Source organism: Anomaloglossus baeobatrachus (assembly GCF_048569485.1).
Source record: "Anomaloglossus baeobatrachus isolate aAnoBae1 chromosome 5 unlocalized genomic scaffold, aAnoBae1.hap1 SUPER_5_unloc_1, whole genome shotgun sequence".
Lineage (NCBI taxonomy): Eukaryota > Metazoa > Chordata > Amphibia > Anura > Aromobatidae > Anomaloglossus > Anomaloglossus baeobatrachus.
In genome coordinates, this window is record NW_027441784.1 from 1,460,400 (window position 1) to 1,488,384 (window position 27,985).

The following is a 27,985-nucleotide window of genomic DNA, read 5'->3' on the forward strand; positions in this document are numbered from 1 at the left end:
GTTGTCAGAATTGTGTCGAGCTCCAGGGTCGGCTTCTGCTCTCCCTGAACTTCACTACCCAACTCTTCTCGGCTCACTACTCACTCCTCTCCTGTTCTTGCCTACGTCACCTAGCAACCAGGCTCTCTACCACACCCCTTGAGTGGAGATGGAGGCCTCGCCCCCTCCTGGGATCCCCAGGGGTCCTCCCAAAGGTACATGTGTGAGACCTGATCACTATGCGCCTGTGTAGTCACACCTCGGTCAGCCTTCTGGATTACCTGTTTTGTACTGTCCCCAGCATGGGTGCAGTACTCAGTGGTGCCTGACCAGGTCAGGGGCGCCACAGAAACACCTTGTGAATTACAAAACCAGAAGAAACATCCAGAATATGATGTTATGCAATTTGCTATGCAAATGGTAAACCGAAGAGGAAGTAAGGGGGTGGCAGCACCCGCCGCCGCAGCTCACCCAGCGATGCCCGCCGCTCACCCCAGCTCTGTGTGTGTGTGTGGCACAAGGTCCCCATTCGGGGTGATGTGTGTGTGTGTGTGTGTGGCACAAGGTCCCCATCAGGGGAGATGTGTGTGTGTGTGTGTGTGTGTGTGTGTGTGTGTGTGTGCGCGTGCGCCACTGCATGTGAGTACCTGTGTGTGTACCAGTGATACTGTCTGCTGAGCTGTGTATCTAATCCTCTCCTGTGTGATACAGTGTGCTCAGCAGTGTATCTAATCCTCTCCTGTGTGATACTGTCTGCTGAGCTGTGTATCTAATCCTCTCCTGTGTGATACTGTCTGCTGAGCTGTGTATCTAATCCTCTCCTGTGTGATACTGTCTGCTGAGCTGTGTATCTAATCCTCTCCTGTGTGATACTGTCTGCAGGGCTGTGTATCTAATCCTATCCTGTGGGATACTGTCTCCTGAGCTGTGTATCTAATCCTATCCTGTGTGATACTGTCTGCAGAGCCGTGTATCTAATCCTCTCCTGTGTGATACTGTCTGAAGAGCCGTGTATCTAATCCTCTCCTGTGGGATACTGTCTGCTGAGCTGAGTATCTAATCCTATCCTGTGGGATACTGTCTCCTGAGCTGTATATCTAATCCTATCCTGTGTGATACTGTCTGCTGAGCTGTGTATCTAATCCTATCCTGTGTGATACTGTCTGCTGAGCTGTGTATCTAATCCTATCCTGTGTGATACTGTCTGCAGAGCCGTGTATCTAATCCTCTACTGTGTGATACTGTCTGCTGAGCTGTGTATCTAATCCTATCCTGTGGGATACTGTCTGCTGAGCTGTGTATCTAATCCTATCCTGTGTGATACTGTCTGCAGAGCCGTGTATCAAAATCCTCTCCTGTGTGATACTGTCTGCTGAGCTGTGTATCTAATCCTATCCTGTGGGATACTCTCTGCTGAGCTGTGTATCTAATCCTCTCCTGTGTGATACTGACTGCTGAGCTGTGTATCTAATCCTCTCCTGTGTGATACTGTCTGCTGAGCTGTGTATCTAATCCTCTCCTGTGTGAAACTGTCTTCTGAGCTGTGTATCTAATCCTCTCCTGTGTGATACTGTCTGCTGAGCTGTGTATCTAATACTCTCCTTTGTGATACTGTCTTCTGAGCTGTGTATCTAATCCTCTCCTGTGTGATACTGTCTGCAGGGATGTGTGTCTAATCCTATCGTGTGATACTGTCTGCTGAGCTGTGTATCTAATCCTCTTCTGTGTGATACTGTCTGCTGAGCTGTGTATCTAATCCTCTTCTGTGTGATACTGTCTGCAGAGCCATGTATCTAATCCTCTCCTGTGTGATACTGTCTGCAGAGCCGTGTATCTAATCCTCTCCTGTGTGATACTGTCTGCAGAGCCGTGTATCCAATCCTCTCCTGTGGGATACTGTCTGCTGAGCTGTGTATCTAATCCTATCCTGTGGGATACTGTCTCCTGAGATGTGTATCTAATCCTATCCTGTGTGATACTGTCTACTGAGCTGTGTATCTAATCCTATGCTGTGTGATACTGTCTGCTGAGCTGTGTATCTAATCCTATCCTGTGTGATACTGTCTGCAGAGCCGTGTATCTAATCCTCTCCTGTGTGATACTGTCTGCTGAGCTGTGTATCTAATCCTATCCTGTGGGCTACTGTCTGCTGAGCTGTGTATCTAATCCTCTCCTGTGTGATACTGTCTGCTGAGCTGTGTATCTAATCCTATCCTGTGTGATACTGTCTGCTGAGCTGTGTATGTAATCCTATCCTGTGTGATACTGTCTACTGAGCTGTGTATCTAATCCTATCCTGTGTGATACTGTCTGCTGAGCTGTGTATCTAATCCTATCCTGTGTGATACTGTCTGCAGAGCCGTGTATCTAATCCTCTCCTGTGTGATACTGTCTGCTGAGCTGTGTATCTAATCCTATCCTGTGGGCTACTGTCTGCTGAGCTGTGTATCTAATCCTCCTGCTGTCCTTGGTGACACTTTAGACATTTCTGGTCACCAGGAAAATGGCTGTGCATTGTGTCCTTACATGTCATTCTCTGTTATCTGTTGTAAACATTCAGATTAGGAGAGGGAGGCGTGCCACCACACACAGGAGAGCAGACTCCGCCCACTTTACAGCAGGCTGTAATCTGAGCTTTTTATACAGTCTGATTTCTGTAGGATTTCAGTAGCTGCTCCCCCTAGTGTTTAACAGTGGAAAATATCAAACTTTCTAATTTTTTTTTTAGATTTTGCTCAATTAAAAACAAATAATAATATTTAAACAAAACATTAAAACATTATTACTTTACATTTTTTCAGTTATTGGAATTTTTTTTTTTGACGATACCTTCCCTTTAAGGGTACTTTCACACTTGCGTTATTTTCCTTCCGTTACAATCCGCCCTTTTGGGAAACAGCGGAATCCGTTAACGGATTCCGCTGTTTCCCATAGACTTGTATGGTTGACGGATTGTACCAAAAGGAGCTGCGTTGCTTCCGCTGGGCGACACTCCTTTGCTTCCGCCCAGCGGGAGGAACGCAGCATGTAACGTTATTTTGAGCAGCGGAATCCTCTGGATTTCACTGCGCATGCTCTTTTTTTTTTTAAAATCAAACTTTATTTTGGCTCGCGGTGGCCGAACGTTCAGCTGAGCGCCCGGCCGTCACCAAGCGACAGCGCTCAGCTGAGCGACCGGCCACCAGCATGCCCGGCCGCCGGCAAGTCACAGCGCTCAGCTGAGCGCCCGCCCGCATGCCCGGGCGCCGGCAAGTGACAGCGATCAGCTGATCACCCGGCGGCCGGCTGCAGGGAGCGATCAGCTGATCACCCGGCGGCCGGGAGCGATCAGCTGATCACCCGGCAGCCGGCTGCAGGGAGCGATCAGCTGATCACCCGGCAGCCGGGAGCGATCAGCTGATCACCCGGCGGGCGGGAGCGATCAGCTGATCACCAGGCAGCCGGGAGCGATCAGCTGATCACCCGGCAGCCGGGAGCGATCAGCTGATCACCCGGCAGCCGGGAGCGATCAGCTGATCACCCGGCGGCCGGCAACTGGGAGCAATCAGCTGATCACCCGGCGGCCGGCTGCAGGGAACGATCAGCTGATCGTTCACTATAGTCTGCCGCTGGTAAAACCGGGGAAAAAAAAAAAAATCAAAACGAATTGCGTTGTTTTGCAGCATCCGTTGCATCCGTTGTGTCACTATATGCAACACATCCGTTGCATCCGTTACACAACGCAATGCAACGGATACCGTTCAACGCAAGTGTGAAACTAGCCTAAGAAGGATGCCGCAGCGCTGGGGTCGTAGAGCTCACTCTTTGACTGTGAGAGTGATCGCTGAGGGTTGTGGGATCTCACAACCTGGAAGTTCCTTTTGGGGACATTAGGGACACTTCAAAAAGTTTTGGTACTGGATTATATTTAGAGAATTCACTAATCTGCGGCTCTCCATTGCTTTAGTAAATAATAAAGGCAGCCACAGATTTGTGATAAGCACTATTTAAAGGGAAAGTCATCAAGCACATTGCACTAGAAATTGGGGAATATTACCCCTGTAACAGTGTCAGCAGCAGATCCCCCAATAATAGTGCATCATGACCACATTTTTGCTTCAATTGTCTTCCCTATTTTCCTCCTTCAAAACCTAGGTGTGTCTTATGGTCCGAAAAATACGATGTTTAAAAAGAGAGAACATTTTCTATCCCTCAGCAATTCTTACTTGAGCAACAGGACCTGATTAATGATAAAAAAAACACCTAATTGGTGAGACAATTCCAATCTTTTCTGTATCAACTGTACTATCAATGCTGTATGTACATTTGAACTGTTGACCGCTGTCAATAATCTATATGAGTTATGTATTTTGTGTTTTTCAATTAAGTTTGTTATGTATATAGGACCGCTGTCCGGATAACACGTGGAAACACAATCTATATATTTTTTTTGTTTGTTTAGTTTGTTATATTTGTGGCATCGCTGAGGGGCTCTCTCTTGTATGGCGTGGTCTATGCCTTATATCCTGATTGCAGTCGGGGATGCTTATGGTTCCATTGGCCTAAGTATTAGGTCTTTTACATACTTTTATTAAAAGTTATGTTTTAGCCTCTTATTTGGTTTTTAATAAAAAAAAAAAAAAATTGGCAAATTCTGAAAGCAAGAATGGCTGCTCCGCTCTGTTGGTGTTCTGATGGTCAGCAAGACGTGATTTACCAGTTAAACATTTCAATTATTCACAATTCACAACATCAAAAAGGTTCCTTCCCTGTGCGGCTTCGTCAAATATTTAACAAAATCCAATTTCTGAGAATGACATTTTCCACATTCAGAACATAAAAATGATTTATTTTGTGTGATTTGTTTGATGGTAAACAAGATATGATTTCCTAGTAAAACATTTACCACATTCTGAACAAGAAAATGGCTTCTCCCCTGTGTGATTTTTCTGATGTTTAAGAAGGTGTGATTTCCGAATAAAACATTTCCCACACTCTGAACAAGAAAATGGCTTCTCCCCTGTGTGATTTTTCTGATGTCTAACAAGGTGTGATTTCCGAATAAAACATTTCCCACATTTTGAACATGAAAATGGCTTCTCTCCTGTGTGAATTTTCTGATGTCTAACAAGGTTTGATTTCCCAATAAAACATTTCCCACATTCTGAACATGAAAATGGTTTCTCCCCTGTGTGAGATCTTTGATGCACAACAAGATTTGTTTTCCAAATAAAACATTTCCCACATTCTGAACATGAAAATGGCTTCTCTCCTGTGTGAATTTTCTGATGTCTAACAAGGTCTGATTTCCCAATAAAACATTTCCCACATTCTGAACAAGAAAATGGCTTCTCCCCTGTGTGATTTTTCTGATGTTTAAGAAGGTGTGATTTCCGAATAAAACATTTCCCACACTCTGAACAAGAAAATGGCTTCTCCCCTGTGTGATTTTTCTGATGTCTAACAAGGTGTGATTTCCGAATAAAACATTTCCCACATTCTGAACATGAAAATGGCTTCTCTCCTGTGTGAATTTTCTGATGTCTAACAAGGTCTGATTTCCCAATAAAACATTTCCCACATTCTGAACATGAAAATGGTTTCTCCCCTGTGTGAGATCTTTGATGCACAACAAGATCTGTTTTCCAAATAAAACATTTCCCACACTCTGAACATGAAAATGGCTTCTCCCCTGTGTGATTTTTCTGATGTTTAAGAAGGTGTGATTTCCAAATAAAACATTTCCCACACTCTGAACAGGAAAATGGCTTCTCCCCTGTGTGATTTTTCTGATGTCTAACAAGGTGTGATTTCCGAATAAAACATTTCCCACATTCTGAACATGAAAATGGCTTCTCTCCTGTGTGAATTTTCTGATGTCTAACAAGGTCTGATTTCCCAATAAAACATTTCCCACATTCTGAACATAAAAATGGTTTCTCCCCTGTGTGAGATCTTTGATGCACAACAAGATCTGTTTTCCAAATAAAACATTTCCCACACTCTGAACATGAAAATGGCTTCTCCCCTGTGTGATTTTTCTGATGGCTAACAAGGTGTGATTTCCCAATAAAACATTTCCCACATTCTGAACATGAAAATGGTTTCTCCCCTGTGTGAGATCTTTGATGCACAACAAGATCTGTTTTCCGAACAAAACATTTCCCACACTGTGAACATGAAAATGGCTTCTCCCCTGTGTGAGATCTTTGATGCCTAACAAGATCTGATTTCCGAACAAAACATTTCCCACACTCTGAACATGAAAATGGTTTCTCCTTTGTAGGAGCTGTTTCATGTTCCACATCCCTTCTGTAAGTTTTATTTTGCTTACAATTCTGTGATAAATGGGAATTTTGGACTTGTTTGAAAAGATCAGATGATAAAGCTTTCCGAGGAAACACTGGAGGTATATCTGGGATAACAGCATGCTCTTCATATGTATCATGTGTGATACTCAAAATATCTGTTTTAAATTCTGAAGATATTAGATGTCCATCTGAACTCCTGATATAGTCATCGGCTAAAAATAAACACAATGTTATTATTTTTTAATGATATAATTTTGAAAGTAGATTTTTTTTTAAACCATAACATCAGAAATTAAATTAGGAAACAATTTATTCTGATCTGTTGTCCAATTTCGAGATCTAAAGCGGGCTTTACACGCTACAATATATCTAACGATGTGTTGGCGGGGTCACGTCGTAAGTGACACACATCCGGCATCGTTAGTGATATTGTAGTGTGTGAAACCTACATGCGATTTCGATTAAACGAAAAACTGTTGATCGCATACACGTCGTTGAATTATTAAAAATTGAACGTTCGGTTGTTCAATGTTCCCGAGGCAGCACACATCGCTGTGTGTGACACCCCGGGAACGAGGAACACAGCTTACCTGCGTCCCGCGGCTCCCGCCTGCAATGCGGAAAGAAGGAGGTGGGCGGGATGTTTACATCCCGCTCATCTCCGCCCCTCCACTTCAATTGGCCGGCTGCAGTGTGACGTCGCTGTGACGCCGAACGTCCCTCCTACTTCAGGAAGTGGATGTTCGCCGTCCACATCTAGGTCGTATGGAGGGTAAGTACATGTGACGGGATTTAATCGTTTGTGCGACATGGGCAACAAATTTAACGTGCCGCACATACAATGGGGGCGTGTCACAACGCATGCGAGATCGGATGTGTAATTGTAAGGTATAAAGCAGCCTTAAGAGTTACATCTTCGTTAACTCGGATCTCCCATTCCTAGCACCAGTTCTCTGGAATGTGCTATAGTAAATAATCTGATTGATTGTCGCAATGTGACTGTAGGATAATGAGGGACAGGGGGCTGCTATACTTTCCCTCATGCTAGGAGACCTTAGGCTATCCCTAATCTCTGTATTACCCTTGAACGTGGAAGGAAGGGGCAGGAGTATGATGTAAATACAGATTAAGACAGACAGGTAAAACAAAATTCAGACACACTTCAAACTCACAGAAATAAAGAGTGAGAGACTAAGGAGAAAAGCAAGAGCAGGAAGTCAGAAACAAAAACACAACAAGGGTTAATACCACAACTGCTCACAGCAATAAGGCACAACAACCACTAGTTTGTTATAGATTGCATTAATGGAATAGTCCAGCCAGCATATACAGGAAGGGAGCGAATGATCACATGCTGTAGGGGAGCCAGTATCAAAGACATTAACAAGGAGCCCAGCAGAGAAAAACTCTTGCTAGTCTTACTAAGTATGTGGTTTGACGCCTGCTTCTCCCTGCGCTGCTCACAGACATCAGAGAAATTAGCAAGCAGAGTGCCAGAATCTGTAATTTCCACAGATCCTGATGCCGCCATGACAGTTGGCGATGCCTGCAAGCATCTCGTTGTGACATTGATCCACAACATAGACAATTTCAAAAAGGTTTTTTTTCGAAGACGAAATTAAATAGAGACAGATGCCAAATATTAAATGGGCTTGTACGATACTATAAGATTGATGGCCTATCCTTAGGCTTTGTAACCAAAGTAGGTAGCAGGGTCTTGCTGTCTGTGCAGATAAACATTAGCGCTCCAATTCATCAAGACCAGCGATGTACAATGAAAAATGACGTCAGGGACTGGGGTGAGATTTCTGGTATAGGGAACGCCACAGTTTGTTATGAATTAGAGAAGCGGTGGCATCACACCCTTCTTCTGGCCAAGCTCTGCCCATTTTGGCAAAGCTGGTTAGAACTGGCGTCAAACCTCCAAAAGTTGCACAATTTCTTTTTTGTACATTCATTTATTGACTGTAGAATGGCTATGACGTATCAATGTTTGGAATCAGCGGTACAATAGGATGTTGATGAACTAGAGAATCCTGACTGTAAGGCACTAGAGTGTTAATAAGTGCTGAGAAAACCGTGCAATGTAAAAACAACAACTGTCATCATAATCAAAGAATCAAGAGACTATAACAATATAGCTCTGCAGTGCAGACAGGCCAACCATCTGTCTTTATAAAAACCTTCTCAGGTCTTCTTTCCAAGCTTATTGCGCAATTCACTGGGGGCAAAAAGGGGGTTTTCAGGTTCCACCTGGTACCAACCATCAATGATGTATTTACTAGTGTCAAGACCAACATAATCCAAAAGCTCAAAAGGACCCATTGGGTAACTTGCTTAAAATTTAATTGCAACATCCTTGCCTTGCTTAGAGGACCTCTTTCATGAAGATGCATGAATTACACTAGGTATGGTACCAGAAGACGGTTAACAATGACTACTGGGGTGTCCTTACATGACACAGGCGTCTTTCCTAGTGTTTTACTGAAGTCCATGAGAGAGTTAGAAGTCGTTTGGCTAGTCATTGGTGTTTTAATGACCTCCACCAGCTTCATCATTGGTATTGGAATAAAGAAATGCAGCCCTCCGAACTGATCCTGCCTAGTTGTGGAGTTGGCTATGTCAGTTATTGCCAATAAGAATGTGTTGCTGTGTTGCTGGCAAATATGGTGTGTTCTGGTGCAAATTTGTCCAGTGTCTTGATTAGTGCGTTTTTCACTTTTAAGTTTTCTATTATGGCTTCCAACACCAGATCATTGCTGGGCACCACGGCCGCTGGGTCTGTGCTTGTGCTGAAGTTTGAGAGGGTTTTTTGTCCGCAAACATCTTCTTAGTGACCCTTTTCAAGTTGTCTTCAATACTTTTGGCAGACTTTTTCAAGATGTCATCAGTCTGGTCCACTAAAACAAAAGTGTGTCTGGTTGCTGCAGCTACATGCACTATCCTGACACCCATCAGACCTCCTCTGATCACAGTCACGTGCTTGATAGTCAGCTTCTTCACGGTGGCGATGGAGGTCATACATTTCGCTATGAGCTACCAGCAAGAGGAGGCCATGTCTGTTTGTACTGCTGGGAGCTGAAAAACATGCGAGTGATGTCAGCGCAGAGCGCCGTGATGATTTAGTTGCACGATTTTTTTTTTTCACAACTCTGTGTTGCACAAAAAATTGATTGAAAAGTGATTTTTGACAGAATTCTTGCATAATTGCTTTGCAGAATCAAGGTCTAGGTGTCAAATCTCCTTCTGTAGGTGTCTCCAATCCTCCCAGGGTAGTTTGCCAGTAGTTCACATTCTCTACAGCAATAATTTTATTAGACATTTTTTGGTAGTTTAAAAATGTGGTATTTCAGTGTGCGGCTGTAACTTTTGTTTTTCTATTATCTAGCTATACACGCACGCACGCACGCACGCACGCACGCACGCACACACACACACACACACACACACACACACACACACACCAGCCTGTCTCCTCTTCAGCTTTATACTCCTGCAATTAAGACCTCTTTGGTCAGATGACGTGATGTCAAAAAGGTTCTTGAACAGTCCTATAATCGGCATATAAACACTGGGGCCGCTAGGAAAATGGGGGCCCTGGGAAATTGTCCTGTTTGCTCTCCCTTTCCCCTATTGCCAGTCCACCATGCCAGCCTGTCTTCTATTCAGTTTTTTTAGACTCCTGCAATTAAGGCCCGTTTCACACGTCAGTGAAAAACAGTGACGTTTTTCACTGGCATGTAAAACACGCACATGTCCCTGCGTGTGCCGTGAATCACGGCACACGTGGGTTGTCTAAGTGCAATCCGGGCTCCGTTATCCGTGGCCCGTGATTGCACTTAGAAATCAACTCACTTGCGCCCGCTCCCGCTGTCCATGGTGCTGATCGCTCCCGCGACGCAATAATGAATATGCGCGACAGTAATCAGCCGGCACAGAAGGAGCAGGGAGGACGGGCTGCAGAGGACATCGCTGGACGCCGGGTGAGTTAAAATGTTTATTATTTTAAATGCACGTTTTTTTTCTGGCACGTGTTTCACGGACCACACCACTGCGTGGTCCGTGGAACATCAGTGATGCCAGAAAAAAATGGACATGTCTCCGTGCAGCAATCACGCACACGCGGGTACGCTGCACGGAGACACGTGCAGTGAAAAATCACTGACGTGTGAGCAGACCCATTCATTATAATGGGTCTGCGTATGTCAGTGATTCTGGTACGTTTAAAAAAAAGCACAAACGTCCCAGAATACCTGATGTGTGAAAGGGGCCTAAGAGACCTTTGCTTACATCATGTCACATGACTTCATCAAAGGTCCTTAAACAATCAACTTCCGAATGCAACTGATAAGATCCTTAAGAAAGTGGGTTCCTGAGAAATTGCACAGTTTGATTCCTCCTAACACTAGCCCTGACTGTAATCAGGTCTTTGAGTTGCCTTTATAACGACATAGAAAAGACACTAGAAACAAACAGCAGAAGAAACAGAAGCAAAGAAAATACAGCTAAAAAAACCCACAGCAGAAGGCCTAAAAATGTAAACACAAAATTAGTGCAGAAAGTACATGAGTAGATATCTCTTACTGGATAGAGCTGGAGGAAACACATCCTGAGGAACATCGGGGTCTTCTTGTTTACAGTCCTGTGGGAGAAGAGGACGGGGACATCTCTCTGGTGTTGTCCTCTTACTGGATAGAACTGGAGGAGACACATACAGGGACTGAATTCATTGCTTACATACAGATAATTATAGGCCGTGTGTATTTAGTCCTGTCTATTACCTGGTGATGTGAGGGGCTGGGGAACCTCCATCATGACGTCCTTGTACAGATCTTTGTGTCCTTCTAAATACTCCCACTCCTCCATGGAGAAATAGACGATGACGTCCTGACACCTTATAGGAACCTGACATATACAATGATACTGTCACCCCCGATCCCTTCATAGCATTACTGTATAATGTCCCAGCATTCCCAGCAGTGTCACCTCTCCAGTCAGCAGCTCAATCATCTTGTAGGTGAGTTCTAGGATCTTCTGGTCATTGATGTCCTCATGTATCGGGAGGTGAGGTGGAGGCCCCGTGATTGGGCTCAGGGGTCTTCCCTCAGACACAGGGGCCTGACAGCGCTCACTAGAGGTCTTCTTCACTACTGTGTAATCCTGGTTATGGAGAGACACAGTAATAAATCTCACTCCAGACATTTCCAGAGTCCTCACCTCTCCAGTTCTGTCCATCTGTTATTCCCATAGATAAGAATGATGTAATGTGACGTCATCAGAATCTCTCACCTCTCCAGTAAGCCGGAAGAGGATCTCTAGGGTGAGGTGTAATATTCTCTCCGCCATCTTGTCCCTGTCCATATCCATCCTTGATGGGTCAATCAGGAGAATTCTCTTATATAGAAGATCTCCACTGAGAGGATCCGATATTGTAGGGACCTGAATGGGGAGAAGATGACGATGTGACATAAATAGTAATATAAATTACTGGAGACTTTATATCCGATTAGTGGCTGCAGAAATAATGCTAACATGTATGGCATGAAGAAGAAAACAATTCCTGGTTTTGGGGCTGCAGGAACCGAAACGATTTTTAATCCAATAATATTAAGAAGCGGCTTTTACTTGACATGTATGGCACGGGACTATCTGTTTGCTTGATTTTGGGTTGTTTTTTTCAATGTTTGCAGGTTTTTAGCTTTCCAGACTTTTTTGGCTGATTTTTAAACTGCAATTTTTTTTAAATATTTTTGCAAAATTACTGCATAATAACGACACTGAAGAAGACGTGGGTGTGTGGATTGACGAGAAAACCAACCAGTGCCAGGAAGCTGCTGCCAAGGCAGATAATATAATAGGATGTAGTGAACGAGGCACAGATGCTCCGGACAGGAACAGTTTTGCCTCTATATAAGTCACTAGTGCGGCCACACTTACAATATTCTGCACAATTTCGGGCTCCAGTGAATGAGGAGGACATAACTGAACTAGAGCGGGCGCAGAGAAGGGTGACTATTAAAGGAATGGAAGGTCTGCACTAGGAGGACAGGTTAGCCAGCTTGGGATTATTCATTTTGGAAACACAAAGGCTACGGGGCAATTTTATTACAATGTACAAGTATATCAGGGGCATTACTGAGATATTTCTAATGAGCTTTTTACAACTGAGGCCTGCAATGATGAAAAGGAGGTTCAATCATAATCACAGATGGGGATTCTTTACTGTAAGAGCAGTGAGAATATGGAACTCTCCGACACATGATCTGATAATTCTTGATAGACTACAAAAATTCAAGGCGGGCTTGGAAGACTTCTGTAAAAAGTATATTATTGCAGGTTGTCAGGACTAGATTTTGTGATGGGACATTGATCAAGGGAACTAGTCTAATATTTTTAGAGTCATAAAGGAATTTTGCCCCTTGTAAAAGGTATTCACACCCCCAGAACATTTCCACTTATTTTCTCATTGCTCCCACAAACGTAAATGTATTTTATTGTGATTTTATGTGATATACCAGAATTAAGTAACAAGTATTTGTGAAGTGTAAAGGAAATGATAGATTTTTTTCTAAATATTTAAAAATATAAATCATATTTAGTAAATTGAGTCACCTGTATCATTTATTCTCAGTATAACTACAGCTGTTTTGTGAAGGTTTCGTAAGTTTTGTTTCAGAATATTAGGGATTAAACAGTATCTTGAAAAACAAGGAACACACCAGACAGGTCAGGGATAATGTTGTGGAGAGGAATAAAGCAGGGTTTGGTAAAAAAAAAAATAAATGGCAAAACCTTTGAACATATCACTAAGCAGTTTTCAATCCATCATCCAAAAATGGTAGGAGTATAGTGTGGAGACAAGAAAGTCAGTGGGTACAGTCATCCGCTGGCTTGGCTGTCTTCAGAAAGACTGCTCAGAAGAGGGCTCATCCAACGGAACGCTCGCACTCCTTCCTTGTGGGCAGAACACTACTCAGACAACACAGGGTGAGGGAACCACACCTTGGTAAGATGTTATTGCTTCACCAACAGGCAAACACATATCATACATTTCCAGAAAGAACACAAGATGGTACAAGCGACAGAGTCTCACCCATCCGTTGACTCGCATGGAATTAGAATCTTTGTGACTTTGGGGCTTCCTGGGCCAACTATCCCAGCCAACAGCACCTCGATTTTGATAAGCACCCACTGAGAGGAGAAAGCAGCAAGCTTATAAAGCTGACAGAGCACAGCAAGATATGTAGCCAGGCAACTGAACTGTCCTCACCTGGGTCTCCAAGCGAATTTGTGGGCTCAGCATTGAGCAGTGAAGCAGATCTGTGATCCGCCACCTGAAACCGTGAATCCTAGCCTGAAGTTCTACAGAATGAATGTGGTGACAGGAGCAAAGCCCTTTAATACCCCTCAGTTCTCATTTCAGGGTATTGTGTCTTACAGGATTGGTGGGAGATGATTGTTCTTTCATTGGTTCAGTTCAATCGGACTGCATAATTTTCCTCTGATTGATGTAGTCACAGAGGCTGAGGCAATCCAAATTTATCAAACAATAGGGCTCCGGTCAGTCTGACATGAAACAATGGCTAACGTCTCTTGATTTGCCAATAGATGGAGCAATCTGGCCTAATTAAGAACAGTTCACCCCTCACACAAATCTCCAGATGCTGAGTTGTCACATTTAGCACAACTGCAAAACTACAGACATGGCCGTCCACCTAAACCAACATCCCAAGCAAGGAGAGCACTAATTCTAGTGAAGCAGCCAAGAGGCCTATGGTCAGTGGAAAAGCAGGAGAGATCCAGAACTCAGGGGGAGACTCTGTCCACAGGACAACTATAAGTCATAAACTCCACAAATTTAGCCTTTATGGAGGAGTGGCCATTTTTTTTTTCAAAACGTTTTTTATTGATTTTTCAAATTTGTAAAAACATGACAAATATCATTGCAAAAGAAGAACATTCGTCTGACAAAATGTGACATAGAGGTGGGTGATACCCCAATTTGGAGTTCCATGTTGCTGTTCGATTTAAGATAGTATACAGTAACATTAAACCAAAACAGAGGTAATGAAATATATAACATATGCAATACAATTCGTTAAATCTCTGTGTCGTCCCTGAATGATTTCAATTTTGCTAGCGTGCCTTGGTATTCCCAACCGTCTCGTCTCCCCCTCCCTCCAGAGCCCCCTCCTAGGTGATTCTCAGTTTACCCAGGCTGTCCTGGATATCGCTCAGGATATACCACTCTGAGTGAACAAAAGGTGCCATCAGGTTAATTATTTATCCCTGTGTGAATTGGCTTTCAATAAAATGTCTCCATCTCACAAAAAACTTGGCTGTCAACCCATCTTTATCCCTCTCCGCTTCTAGTTTTTCCCACTTCAGAAGGTTGTGTAGTTCGCCCATAACCTCCTTTATGGATGGGCTCTCCCTTTGAATCCAGTGTTTTAAAATGCAACGCTTAGCTATCATGGCTATGTCATGCGTTATTGCGTATTTCCTCTTTTCCTGCGTGCTCGGTCCTCCTCCTACTCCTCCCTCAAAGGAGTGGAAAATCCACACCATTAAGTCTAGTTTGCTGAAAATTCCCCATGTTGACTGGGCAAATAGTCTGACTTGGTTCCAGAACCTAACGATTGTCTCACATTCCCATAGCCCATGCAGCATATCAGTTTTCTCTTTTTGACACTTAGGACACCACCTATCCCTACCTGGTATGTTGAAACCCATAATGGCCCTATGTAGAATTCTGAATTGAGTGTCTCTCCATCTCTCATTGGTAATATGTTTCCGCACTTGTACCCATTCTCTCAGTATATCTTCTACCACTTCTTCCCTTCCCAATTGTTTCCCCCATGCTGTTAAAGTCCGACTATCCTCCCGTGAAATAAGCACCCCCCTTAGCGATCGATAAATTTTAGAGACATTTACACTTGTTACATCACATTCCAGTAACTCATAAATCGAACTTCTATTCAGCTCTCTTCCAACCACACCAAGGTGTCCTATTATTCCATGTTTCAATTGTTCATACTGGATGACATGTGAGCTATTAAGGTTGTACTTATCCAACACTTCCCGACCTGTCATCCACCTCCTGCCCTCCACATTCATAACATCTATCATTCTCCTGACTCCCCTCTCTTTCCATCTAGTAAATAGCTTGTTTTCTCGTCCCAGGGGAAAATTTGGGAATGCCCAGGGGTTCAAGTACTTGGACACTTTCCATGAGAGCCCCAGTTTTTTCCTTACCGACTTCCATGTTAGCATGGTGTCTCGGAATATAATTGAGTTCCTTATGTGCCCTTCAACCCTGGATAGTGGGGAGTGCAGAATGGACGTCAGATCCCATGGTGACGCATATTTAGTTTCCATCGCATGATCTGAGTGCCTACTCGTTCCTCTCACCCAATCAATTACATGCCTCATGATACATACAAGATTATACCCTTGGACATCTGGAAAGTTTAGACCTCCCTCCTCTGCTGACTTCATCAGCGTACGCAGCTTTATTCTGGGTTTCCTTCCCCTCCACACAAATTCTATATATGCGGAGTTGAGCTTATTCACATCCTTTAGTTTTAGCAATAGCGGGATCGTCTGGAAGGGATACAGCAGCCTAGGAAAGCTCATCATTTTTATCAGATGGCATCTTGCCAGTAATGGAAGTGGCAGACCTTTCCATCCCTTTAATTGAACTATAATTTTCCTGATTAGCGGTCCATAGTTCAAGTTATAGATTGTTTCCAACGTTCTTCCTATATGCACTCCCAGGTATTTAATTGAAGATTGTGCTATAGGAATTCCACATAGACAGCCATCCCTTACTTGTCCCCCCATTGTCTCATGATGCCCCTTTAAGAACATGATCTCGCACTTTTTTTTGTTCAGTTTGAAACCGGAGAATGAACCAAATTTTTCAATCAAGGCAAGAGTCTGTGGCAAATCCGCACCGGGGTCCCCCATATAAAGTATGATGTCATCAGCAAAAAGCGCTGTCTTTACTTCTGAACCCCTTATCTTGATTCCTTTAAAGCTATTTTGTCCCTGTAGTATTCTTGACAACGGCTCGATTGCCAGGTTGAATAAAAGAGGAGATAATGGGCAACCCTGTCTTGTTCCCTTCATCAAAGGGAACACGTCTGATAGAAAGCCCGGAGTGTGTACCCTTGCTCCCGAGTTGGCATAAAGGTTTCTAATGTAAAGTCTCATCTTGCCTACAATCCCTATGGCCTCCATTACCCTGTCTAACCACCTCCAATTTACATTATCAAATGCTTTTTCTGCGTCAAGTGTAACTAGGGCAGGTCTAGCCCCTCCCTCAGTGAGACCCAGTCTAACCGCGTCTACCACTAGAATTGTCTTTCGGATATTGGTAACGGCATTTCTCCCCTTAATAAACCCCACCTGGTGGTTCGTAATGATCCTAGGTAAGATCTCGGCCAGTCTATTAGCCATGATCTTGGACATAATTTTTAAATCCTGATTTATGAGCGATATAGGTCTATAACTAGAGGGATCATCCAGGTCCTTGGTTCCCTTGGGGAGTAATTTAATATATGCTATGTTGGAATTTTTGGGTATTTCCGCCCCTCCCAGTAAAGCATTAAAGACTGAGGTTAGATCCGGCGAGATCAGATCCTTCAGAGCCTTATAGAATTCACTGTTAAAACCGTCAGGTCCCGGTGCCTTGTTGGTGTTAAGCTCCCCAATTGTTCTCGTCACCTCCTCTACTGTGATATCTGCGTTTAAGGCACTCAAATCTTCCTCCGTCAAGCTAGGCATTTGGGCTTGTTTTAGCCACTCTGCCTCATCAGTCATGTCATTATTCCCTGACCCATATAGTTTTCTATAGTAATCTCCCAGCAATTTATTAATGTCCTTAGGATCCGTAGTCACCTCTCCCCCCTTTGTTTTCAGTTTAGAGATCACTGTACTTTTTCTGCTGCCCCTTGTCAGATTGGCCAACATCCTCCCCGCCTTGTTGCCAAACCTATGTAAGTCAACCTCCTTGTGCGACCAGAATAGTTGTTCCTTTTTTTTGGCCCATTCGTCAAATCCCTCTTTTGCCTCCAGCCATCTGCCTTTTGTCATGGGAGATCTATTTGTCACATAATTTGTATATGCTACCCGTACTGCTTCACTATGGAAATTATAATTCTCATTGGTTTTCCGTTTGATCGTGGCTGCGTACCCCACCAGACGGCCCCTTAGGACCGCTTTTGCCGTTTCCCAAAATATCACTGGGGACTCTCTATGTTCCTTATTGTCCTCTGCGAATTCTCCCCACCACTCCTGTAGCACCTTGTGGAAATTATCTTGCCTAAGAAGGAACGATGGGAATCTCCATATGATATCTGTACCTCTCCTGAATTTCTCTCTAATGCCCAATCTCACCGGACTATGATCAGAGATCACCATATTCTCTATCACACAATCTTGCGTTCCACTCAGTAAATCTTGCGAGATCCAGAACTGATCAATACGTGACCAGCTATCATGAGGGTGAGAGAAGTGTGTATACTCTCTGTCATGTGGGTGAGTTAGTCTCCAGATGTCTTTCAGTCCTACGTCTTCTAATGTTACATCCCTATTATCTAAACTCCTGCCCACATTAGCTGTCCCCTCCTCGCCCCTCCTCCTATCTTCAGCTGAGTCTGGGACGGTGTTAAAATCGCCTCCTACTATAATGTTAGCCTCCCCATCTGCTAATATGGTGGCCTTTATGCCATCATGGAATGTGATTTGTTGTGAATTTGGGCCATAGACATTATAAATACTGAGTTTACCCGCTGTACTAACAATTGTTAAGTGCTGCCACCTTCCATGGTCGTCTGCCTCATGTGCCACTACCTCATGACTGAGTTGTTTATTTATTAGGATCCTAGTGCCCGCTTTTCTACCTTGTGCCGCTGCCCCGTAAACGGTACCCCCCAATGTTTCTTCATGCGGAAAAAGTCCTCCCCCCCAAGTGGGTTTCCTGTAATAAGGCAATGTCTGTCTTTAGTCTTTTCAGATGTCTCAATATCATTGCTCGTTTGTTAGGTGATCTCAGCCCTTTAACATTCCACGTAGCTATCTGTATCATGTTTACCTGTTGTGATATAATCACTGGTACTATGCTGAGAGGGTTAAGGTGTGTTACCTGGGCCAGCTCTGTTGTGGACAGCTAATGAGATAGGTGGGACGGCTGTTCACCATATCTCCACCTCGGGGTGTGGTCCCAGGAATGAAAGTCAGGCCTCTGGACACACCCATGGCCCTGCACTGAAGTTCCTGTGCTGGAGGAAGTAGCTGGGTGTATTGGTGGGTGGAGGTAAGGAAACTACATCTGAGAAGGCTCTGCAGGGACTTATGGACTGAACATAATCTGAAGGGCTGAGGTTTGGGAATGTACCTGTTTTCCTGCCTGTACATGCCATGTGATGTCCGTACCAGCGCGGTGCTTTATGAAGTTGAATAAAGCAGGCTGTGATCTTAAGAAACTGTGCCTCCTGTGTCTACCTGAAGCCCTCATGCTGAGCGAGTAACCCCCTATGTTGCAAGGTGCAACGTCACATATGGTGCTAGATAGCGGGCAGCGTTCCCAGGAGCACGTGGTGGATATACACAGCTGTGGATCGGCGGGTCCACGAACAGTGACAGTGCCCTCAAGCACCTGGCGGCGAAGCAGCAGGTGGCGGGGTTCCGTGCTGCAGTGGCGAGAGTCCAGCGACTGGAGGTTCCAGGCCAGCCCGGAATTCCGGGGCTCTGCTTGGTGAGCAGTGATACACCACAAGCTGGAGATCCTGGTTGTACGGGCGGTACAACCCGGAAAGGTTAGTGGTTCTCTAACCCCCCTGTCTTTGCCCACCGGGTATTACCCATTGGAGCGCCCCTCCTGTTCCTCTTCTCGTTGCAGCATGGAGGGGCTCCTGAAACAGCTGCTGCAGAGCCAGCAACACCAACAGCATGTGCCAGGAGGGCCAGTGACAGCAGTTGGGGCTGAAAGCCGAAAAGAGGGAATGGGTCATGCAGACGTTGTGGAGGAGCTGTACCAGTTCCTGGTGCGGGGACAGCAGGAGCTGTCAGTGTGCAGCGATGTGGCAGCCATGGACCAGTTTGAGCGTTCCCTTTGGGGGCCGGTATGGACACTGGGTGCCCAGGGAGATAAGGGCGAACGGTGTGAACTGGGGGCTAAGGACATTGCATGGAAACCCCAAAAGGGAGTGGAGTCCCAAAAAGGGGTGGTTGCCCAAAAGGCGGTGGAGTCCCAAAAAGGGGTGGTTGCCCAAAAGGCGGTGGAGTCCCAAAAAGGGGTGGTTGCCCAAAAGGCGGTGGAGTCCCAAAAAGGGGTGGTTGCCCAAAAGGCGGTGGAGTCCCAAAAAGGGGTGGTTGCCCAAAAGGCGGTGGAGTCCCAAAAAGGGGTGGTTGCCCAAAAGGCGATGGAGTCCCAAAAGGGGGCGGAGTCCCAAAAAGGGGTGGTTGCCCAAAAGGGGGCGGAGGCCCGGAACGGGGTTGTTGCCCAAAAGGGGGCGGAGGCTCGGAACGGGGTAGTTACCCAACAGGGGGCTGAGCCTCAGAAAGCGGTGGTGACCCACAAGGGGGTGGAGCATTCACAAGCCAAACAGGTGGACTATAGCAAGGGGCAATGGGGTTCGCCTTACATATGTCCTACCTGCGGTATAGGCTATCCATCCGGTATGAGGCCACAGAAGTGCTCCGTGGACTTGAATGGGCTAAGTGTGTCTGGTCTGTTAGACCCGGGGAGCCGGTTGACCTTAGTGAGACCCATGCCTGATCTCCATGTGATGGTGGGTAGGACGATAGAAGGAAGTTGTGTGCATGGGGCCACTAAAGTATATCCTCTGGCCAGGGTGATTATTCAGACGGCCAAACGTTTGGGACACCCTGATGTGGGGGTAGTTCCAGATCTGTTATATCCGGTTATCATAGGACGGGACTTTGAGCTCTTTCAGGATTTATGGAAGACAGAGGCCGGGACCGATTGCACAGGAATGAGTCGGCCCTCGCCTAAGAAAGCCTCTTTTCCGTATGAGGTTATACAGATTCCCTGTGGGATATTGGGGTGCAATGAGGAGATGGTACCTCCACATAAGGACTGTCAAGGGTTAGGGGTGACCATGGCGTCTCCAAAAGGAAGTGACAGTGTGACCACTACAGTTATAGTAGCTCCAGGAAAGGGGGCCGACACCTGGTTAAGTGGGGACGTGTTATTCCAGGATACCAGGGGGAGTGACGATGACTCCAGTAAAGACACTGACTCAAGAAAGGTAACAAACAAGTACAGTGAGGTACAGAAGTGTGAGAAGGGGAAAACTTCCTCCTGACGCCGAAGACGTAATAAGCGCCGAGAGGTGGCACAGTTTATGCCGCCTGAGGGTGCAGAGAAAGTGAAATACCTGGGTAATTAAAACACGTTGCCAGTAGCAACTGCTACGGTAGAGTCAGACAGTGATATCCTACAAAAGAAAGAGGAATCAAAGACTGAACTGACACATTGTCACGACAAAAATCAGCAGGGTGAAATTGCAGGGAAGGAACTGACCAAAGAAGTAATGGCGGTGTCTCCTATAATTTCCAAGCATGAAGCTGGTGGTCTGTCGGATGAAAGCACTGTAGGAGATGAAATCCTACAGAGTAATACAGGAGACGGAATCCTGGACAGTATTGGTGGAGTACAACTCCACAAAGGTCCTGGTGAGCAGGCCGGTAAGCTACCCAGTGTTGAAGTGATAAATGTTGAAAATGGTGCCAAGGTTCTAAGAAGAACAGAGTGCCGTGCTGAAGGGCGTAACACCGTGGTAGAAGGCGATACTGTAAACTCCCAAGAGAAGGCAGAGGGTGACACTGCAGAGACCCAAGAGGAAGTTGGAGGGAATGCAGTGAAGTCCCAAGACACAGCTGGTGCTGTAAAAGTGGAAAGAGCCTCTGAGGAAGAGGTGAAGTCTGGATGTGAGGTCTCATCAGAAGCTGAGAGCCTGACTGACTCAGTGGGTAAGACCAAGACCGCAGACAAGAAGATTGACTCAGCTAAGAGCCGGAAACCCGAAGGCTCTGAGGCCGGGGCGGAACCCGAGGCGTGTGTAACTCAACAGGTGAAGCCTTTGGTGGAGAATATGGAGGAAGGCAAGAGACCTCAGGAACAGTCTAGTGTCCTTGACAGTGAAGGAAGCAGACCAGTCTTCAAGTGCCGGATAGACGTTCCGGAAGACTTAAGAGAAGCCTGTGCCAGTGAGAAGGTGCATGAGAGATTCCAGAAGGCAGTAGGGGCCTGTAAGTGTACTTTGCCGCAGAGACTAATCAGTTGGTGGTGTGCTCTTTCAGTGATGTCACAAAGAAGCGAGTGGCCATCCTGAGTGACATGCACCTACGGTGTCTTCGTACGAAGTGGAACATCACTGCAAAGAAGGATGAAGACACCAGACGCTTGGCGCAGCTGACCGCAGGCTTTCAAGAAGTAGTGGTTGTGAAGAAAGCATTAATTGGACTGGCATTGAGAGCACTAAGAAATAATATTAAGCAAGCCAGGAAGGTTCCAGGTGTCACAGCTGTGCATTTAGATAAAGACAGTGGAACATTTCGTATCTATGGGACAAGTGCAGAAGCGGTGAAGACAGCTCGACGGTTGTTGGAGTTTGTGGAAGAGATCATGCAAGTGCCCAGAGAGATGGTCTTGAGGCTTATTGGACGACATGGAAGAGCCATGCAGGAGATGGTTGATAAGACCGGTGTGACGACATTAAGAATTGATATTCATAACGAAGCCAGGAGGCCCTGTGAAGTCGGTATGGTTCCATGTGCTATTGTGGGCACAACTGGGTGTGTTGAAGATATACGAGCCCTCCTAGAATACCGTTTGGGATACCTGGAAAAGTTAAAACAATTGAATCGAGAAAGACTGAGGATTGCAAACCAACTTCGCCAAGTCGGTGTGGTTTGGCGACCATATAGGGGCTATGGCCCCGAAGAGAAAGGTGGCCCACTTGATGAGCGTGTTGCTTCAGAGGGCAAAAGCAAGTCCAATGGTAAAAGGAGCCAGGGTCATAGAGGACCCAGGTATTCATCGGGCTATAGCCCAGACTCTGAACGGTCTCAGTCCTGTGAGACACAATCCAAAGGACTGAATGAAAGTAGCGATGTGTCGTTAGCCAATGTCGTTGACAATCCGAGAAACAGACGACAATGCCCGGGTAGAAGAGCCCACGATAGATTTATACACAGACCCTGCGGAGGGCCTGGATATGGCGCCTTTTCTGGCAGTTCACCGCTGAGGCCCCTCGATAGTGACCCCTCTAGTGGTCGGGATAGTTCAGGGTTAGACAGAATGGTAGTATCGACTGGGAGAGAGACTCCCTCCTACACTGACCGTGGGTGGCAGCCTTGGAGAGCTGGGACTGACCAGGGGGCGTATGAGAGAGTTCGCTGGGGAGGGTCCGGTGACTGTGACGGACAGTACGTCAAGGGCTGTAGTCCGGGGCGGACAGAGCGGGTGCTCTTGTCCGCTATGTCAAGGTACCAAAATCCCCCGGCTTTGGGCAGAGGGGGAGGATATGTGATATAATCACTGGTACTATGCTGAGAGGGTTAAGGTGTGTTACCTGGGCCGGCTCTGTTGTGGACAGCTAATGAGATAGGTGGGACGGCTGTTCACCATATATCCACCTCGGGGTGTGGTCCCAGGAATGAAAGTCAGGCCTCTGGACACACCCATGGCCCTGCACTAAAGTTCCTGTGCTGGAGGAAGTAGCTGGGTATATTGGTGGGTGGAGGTAAGAAAACAGAATCTGAGAAGGCTCTGCAGGGACTTATGGACTGAACATAATCTGAAGGGCTGAGGTTTGGGAATGTACCTGTTTTCCTGCCTGTACATGCCATGTGATGTCCGTACCAGCGCGGTGCTTTATGAAGTTGAATAAAGCAGACTGTGATCTTAAGAAACTGTGCCTCCTGTGTCTACCTGAAGCCCTCATGCTGAGCGAGTAACCCCCTATGTTGCAAGGTGCAACGTCACACTGTGTATTCTGCTTTTACTACTCCCTCCCCTATGGGCCCCTGCATCAAGGAAGACGAGATGTTCGACACTAGAATCACAGTTGGTACCACAAAATCGACACTCCCTTTCCCCACCTTGCAAATATAACAAATACAACAAAAAGCATGTAACTGTAAAACATATTTTCCCTGCCGAGAAATCCACGGCGCTTTCCGCCACGTTGGTGAGCTCCCTTATTCCTAGCCAAAATATGTAGCTCCCTAATCACCCCCCATAAAATATATGTTCTATCCCCGGACTAACTTGAATAAGCCTTTGAAAATTATGCAAAAATTAGCACAGTATGTCAAAACCTCAGCAAGATTCTCCAGTCCTAATTATCTCTGACTCCAGGTAGCCATCAGTCCACCTAGAACAAGCCCTTCATTTGAATTTGGATGATGTTCCTGGACAAAGGGGAAAAAGAAAAAAGACCAAGGGGAGAGAAGATGGAGAAAGAAAGAAAAAGAAAAAAAAAAAAAAAAAGAGGGGGGGGGGGAAGAGGGCCCAGACTTTGGGATGTTTTCCTCTCTTTTCTCCCTTCCCCCTCCTCCTCTCACCTCCCCATCCCTCTCTCCATAACGCATCCTCCTCGACGCCTCTTACTGTTTGAAAAAAAAAAAAAAACAGGCAAAAAAAGGAAAAATAATGAGTGAGTTCCAGTTCAGGTATCATGGTTTCTCTCCAAGTGTTGGTTCCTGTGTTCCGGGCGTGAATTATGCTGTTGACCCGGGCTTAGCCTCCTTTCCTCCCTGGTCTCGACTTGCTTTTGTCCCCCAAGACGTCCCACATCTCTTCCTGAGCTTGTGGGGGATCCTCTTCTATTATTCCCTTCTCCACTAGCTCCTTTTTCTTGCCTTTCTGACCTAGTCTTGTCGAGCTCTGCCATGAGAATGTTTTCTGCTTCTTTGTAGTCCTTGTAGTATACAAACGAGCCATTGGGGTTTCTAACTTTTAGTGTAGCAGGGTATAATAGCTGGCACTTTACTTTTTTGTTGTACAGAAATGAGCAAATTTTGCTAAATTCTTTTCTCCTTCTGGGTACTTCAGCTGAGTAATCTCCAAAAATTAGCAGTCTGTTGCCTTGATATTGTAGTGGACGCTTTCGTTCTCTAAAGGCCCTCAATATTTCCTCCTTATGCTTATAATCAAGGTACTTGACAATCACCTGTCTGGCTCTTATCGGGGTATTCTTGTTTGAGTTTTGGCCCTCTCCCTTATTTGCCTCCTGGTGTCTCAGTGGACCCACTCTGTGGGCTCTTTCAACTCTGAATTTCGCCTTTATGCCCAGGGCCTGCGGTAGCTCCAACTCGCATATATTATCCAACTGTCCAATCGACACAGACTCTGGTAACCCGACTATACGTAGGTTGTTGCGTCTCGATCTGTTTTCCAAATCTTCCGCCTTATCCTTCAAGTATTCATTAGATTTTGCTAGAGCTGCTATTTGTGCTTGCATAGCCAGTATTGTCTCCTCGGAGTCAGATATTCTCTGCTCTGATTCTGCCAGTCTAGATGCATGGGCATTTATCTGTTTTTGCATATTAGCTAATGATGTTTGTATGGCTGCCTCAATAGCCATTTTAATCTCTTTTGACAAGTGTGATGCCACTTCTTCAGCCTGTTTTTTATAGTCCACATTAAGCTTTTGTGTGTACTTGTCTTGGCCTGCAGGTGGTGCTGTTTTCTTAGCTCTCTTTGTCTGGACTGGGCCACTACCTCCTTCCCCCAATAACTTGCAGGCTTGTCATGTTGGTGTAGCAAGCTGTTTTCTGCTTCCTTTGTAAGGGGTACTATTAATTCTTGCATTTGACTTCCTGTGTGTCTGAGTGGGATTAATCTCCCTGTACTGTTTGTCAGTTTCATCCTCCAACACTGCTGTGTCTCTGAGCTCCCCTGCTTTGCCAGCATCTTCTTCTCTCCCTTCTGCCTCCATATCTCCTTCATCCTCCTATTGTGATCCACCTCATCAGTCCCCTGCATCCACCTCTCTCCTGCTCTGTCCTCCTGTGACTCCTCACTCATATCTCCCTTATCTCCTGTCTCCTCGCTCATATCTCCCTTATCTCTCCCCCTCTGGCTCTGTGTTTGCTTTTCTGTGTCTCGCACAATGCGCTCAGGCTCCTCCCCCATCAGGCTCGTCGGCGCCATAATGTTATCTTCTCCTCTGCACTGCCCGTCCATGTCACAGCTTCTCCAGGCTCCTTCACTGCTGACAGCGCTTCTCAGGAGGTACCGTTCCATAGCTGGCTGCTTTAGATAACCTCCTGTGCTGCTCTCTGTTTGGTGGCTCGTCCGGGGGGCTTTTTTTAGTCGGTTTCTGTGAGGGGTGGCAGGAGCTTCTCTTCTAGGCTTCCACCTCAGCCAGGACCAGATCCGGAAGTCAGGAGTGGACATTTTTAAAAACAAAGCATAAGAATTCAAAATTGCTTCACAGACGCCTTCTTCCAATTTAACTGAGATAGAGCTGTTTTATAAAGTAAAAAGGGCAAAAAATGTCACCTCTAGATGTGCAAAGCTGGTAGACACCTCCCCCAAGAGATTGGCAGCAGCAATTGTAGTGAAAGGAGGTCCTGCAAAGTATTTACTCAGGGGGCTGAATACTACTGCACATCACAATTTTCAGAGTTAAATTTCTAAAAATATTTACAAATCCATGTATAATTTCCTTTAAACTTCACAAATGTTTGCTACTTTGTGTTGTTATCACTTAAACCCCAATAAAATGTATTTGTTTGTGGCTGTAATGTGAAAAAATGTGGAAAAGTTTACCGGGTGTGAATAGTTTTTCAAGGAACGGTATGTCTACCTTCAACCTAAAAACTAGGACATTTTGTCAGAAATGTTCTCCAGTCCACACCCGAGATATTTTATGTAGATCAAATATTTTGGTGCAAATTTGTCACCATTTAGGAAAACATGAGACTTTTTGCACTAAAAAGTCACAAACACAGGTCACAGGGAAAAATAGAAAGCCTTTCTATTGTGCGCAAAACTCATGATCCACTTGGATCAATATGAAGAATCTGAAACAAAAACATTAATTAATACGAGAAGGTAAAAAAAAAGTGACTTAGAAAAACCCAACAGAATTGATGAGTTGGATGTGAGTTTTGTGGTGCGGAGCCCGTTATACCGGCAGACGGGATGTGACCGGAGGCAGAAATATTCACAGAAGGGAAAGATTTTACACTTTCTAGATAAATCCTCTCTTCCCGGGATGTAACGGCCTCTAATGCCGGGATCACTCGGCCGGATAAAGAATCATCAGAGCTTCATCCTGAAAACTAGGACAAGTCTTTTCTTATTTGTCATCCATATACAATCCGGTATTTACAGCCGCTATTAATAATTTACAAGACCATTTACAGCTTCCTCCATTACAGAACTGCAATGTACCCGTAACGCAATGTCTGCTGTATGGTGGAGCTGGTGGGAATCTGATGGTTTGTGCAGACACAGACCTGAATGGACGAGTCTCCTCCGATTTACGGAAAAACACAGCAGAAGCAGCAGCGATCATAACGACGCTGTGCTACATGTGCAGAGAGCAGGGAGCCGCACTTGGCGCTGTCTCCCTGCTCTCCTAGGTACAGTACACATCGGGTTAATTACCCGATGTTTACTGCAGCTACATGTGCAGAGAGCAGGGAGCCGTGCTTAGCGCTGTCTCCCTGCTCTCCTAGGTACAGTACACATCGGGTTAATTACCCGATGTGTACTGCAGCCACATGTCACAGTGCACAGAGCAGGGAGCCGCGCACACTGCTTAGCGCTTGCTCCCTGCTCTCCTAGCTACAGTATACATCGGGTTAATTACCCGATGTGTACTGCAGCTATATGTGCACAGAGCAGGAGCCGGCACTGGCAGCGAGGGCGGACGCTGGTAACGAAGGTAAATATCGGGTAACCAGGGAAAGGTCTTCCCTTGGTTACCCGATGTTTACTGTGGTTACAGCTTACCGCAGCTGCCAGACGCCGGCTCCTGCTCCCTGCTCGCTTCATTTCGTCGCTCTCTCGCTGTCACACACAGCGATGTGTGTGTCACAGCGGGAGAGCGACGACCAAAAAATGAAGCTGGACATTCAACAACGACCGGCGACCTCACAGCAGGGGCCAGGTCATTGCTGGATGTCACACACAGTGACAGCGACGGGACGTCGCTGCAACGTCACAGAAAATGGTGACGTAGCAGCGACGTCGTTGTCGTTGTCGCTGTATGTGACACCACCATAAAAGGAATCAAAGCTCTTATCTCTCCTAATCCTGCCATCTCCACCGCTCTCATTACACAAGTATAAATCATATAATACTGGAGGATAAAACAAGACTGAGCACAAGACCTTCACAGCCGTCTACACATCATAGGGAGATTTCATGGCACCTTCTCTCCATCTACCTGATGATCCTGAGGAACATCGGGGTCTTCTTGTTTACAGTCCTGTGGGAGAAGAGGACGGGGACATCTCTCTGGTGTTGTCCTCTTACTGGATAGAACTGGAGGAGACACATACAGGGACTGAATTCATTCCTTACATACAGATAATTATAGGCCGTGTGTATTTAGTCCTGTCTATTACCTGGTGATGTGAGGGGCTGGGGAACCGCCCTCATGACGTCTTTGTACAGATCTTTGTGTCCTTCTAAATACTCCCACTCCTCCATGGAGAAATAGACG

General features: G+C 45.7%; 2 protein-coding genes and 1 pseudogene across 2 annotated transcripts in view; all 3 read right to left on the reverse strand.

The window, feature by feature from the left end:
* Nucleotides 1-4,416: 4,416 nt before the first annotated feature.
* LOC142258748 (uncharacterized) overlaps nt 4,417-27,985 on the reverse strand; it is an 86,143-nt gene continuing 62,574 nt past the window's right edge. Inside the window, exons 5-6 of the mRNA XM_075331358.1 lie at nt 17,706-17,710; nt 4,417-6,174 (exon numbers count right to left, since the gene is read on the reverse strand). Coding sequence (XP_075187473.1) covers nt 4,806-6,174; nt 17,706-17,710 — 1,374 coding nt within the window. The 3' untranslated portion in view covers nt 4,417-4,805. The remainder of the gene's footprint in view (nt 6,175-17,705; nt 17,711-27,985) is intronic.
* Nucleotides 8,457-9,588, reverse strand: LOC142258760 (hydroxyacyl-coenzyme A dehydrogenase, mitochondrial pseudogene; annotated as a pseudogene).
* On the reverse strand, nt 11,211-27,794 carry LOC142258761 (oocyte zinc finger protein XlCOF29-like). The gene is made up of 3 exons (XM_075331363.1): nt 27,707-27,794; nt 11,559-11,708; nt 11,211-11,429 (listed from the first exon to the last, which is right to left on the reverse strand). The coding sequence occupies exons 2-3, from the start codon at nt 11,634-11,636 to the stop codon at nt 11,211-11,213; spliced, it is 297 nt and encodes a 98-aa protein (XP_075187478.1). The 5' UTR covers nt 11,637-11,708; nt 27,707-27,794.

Coding starts and splice junctions, on each gene's coding strand:
- LOC142258761 (XM_075331363.1), bottom strand. CDS start 11,636: ATGGATATGGACAGGGACAAGATGGCGGAGAGAATATTACACCTCACC. Junction 11,430..11,558: donor TCTTCCGGCTTACTGGAGAG/GTGAGAGATTCT, acceptor CTCCATAACCAG/GATTACACAGTAGTGAAGAA.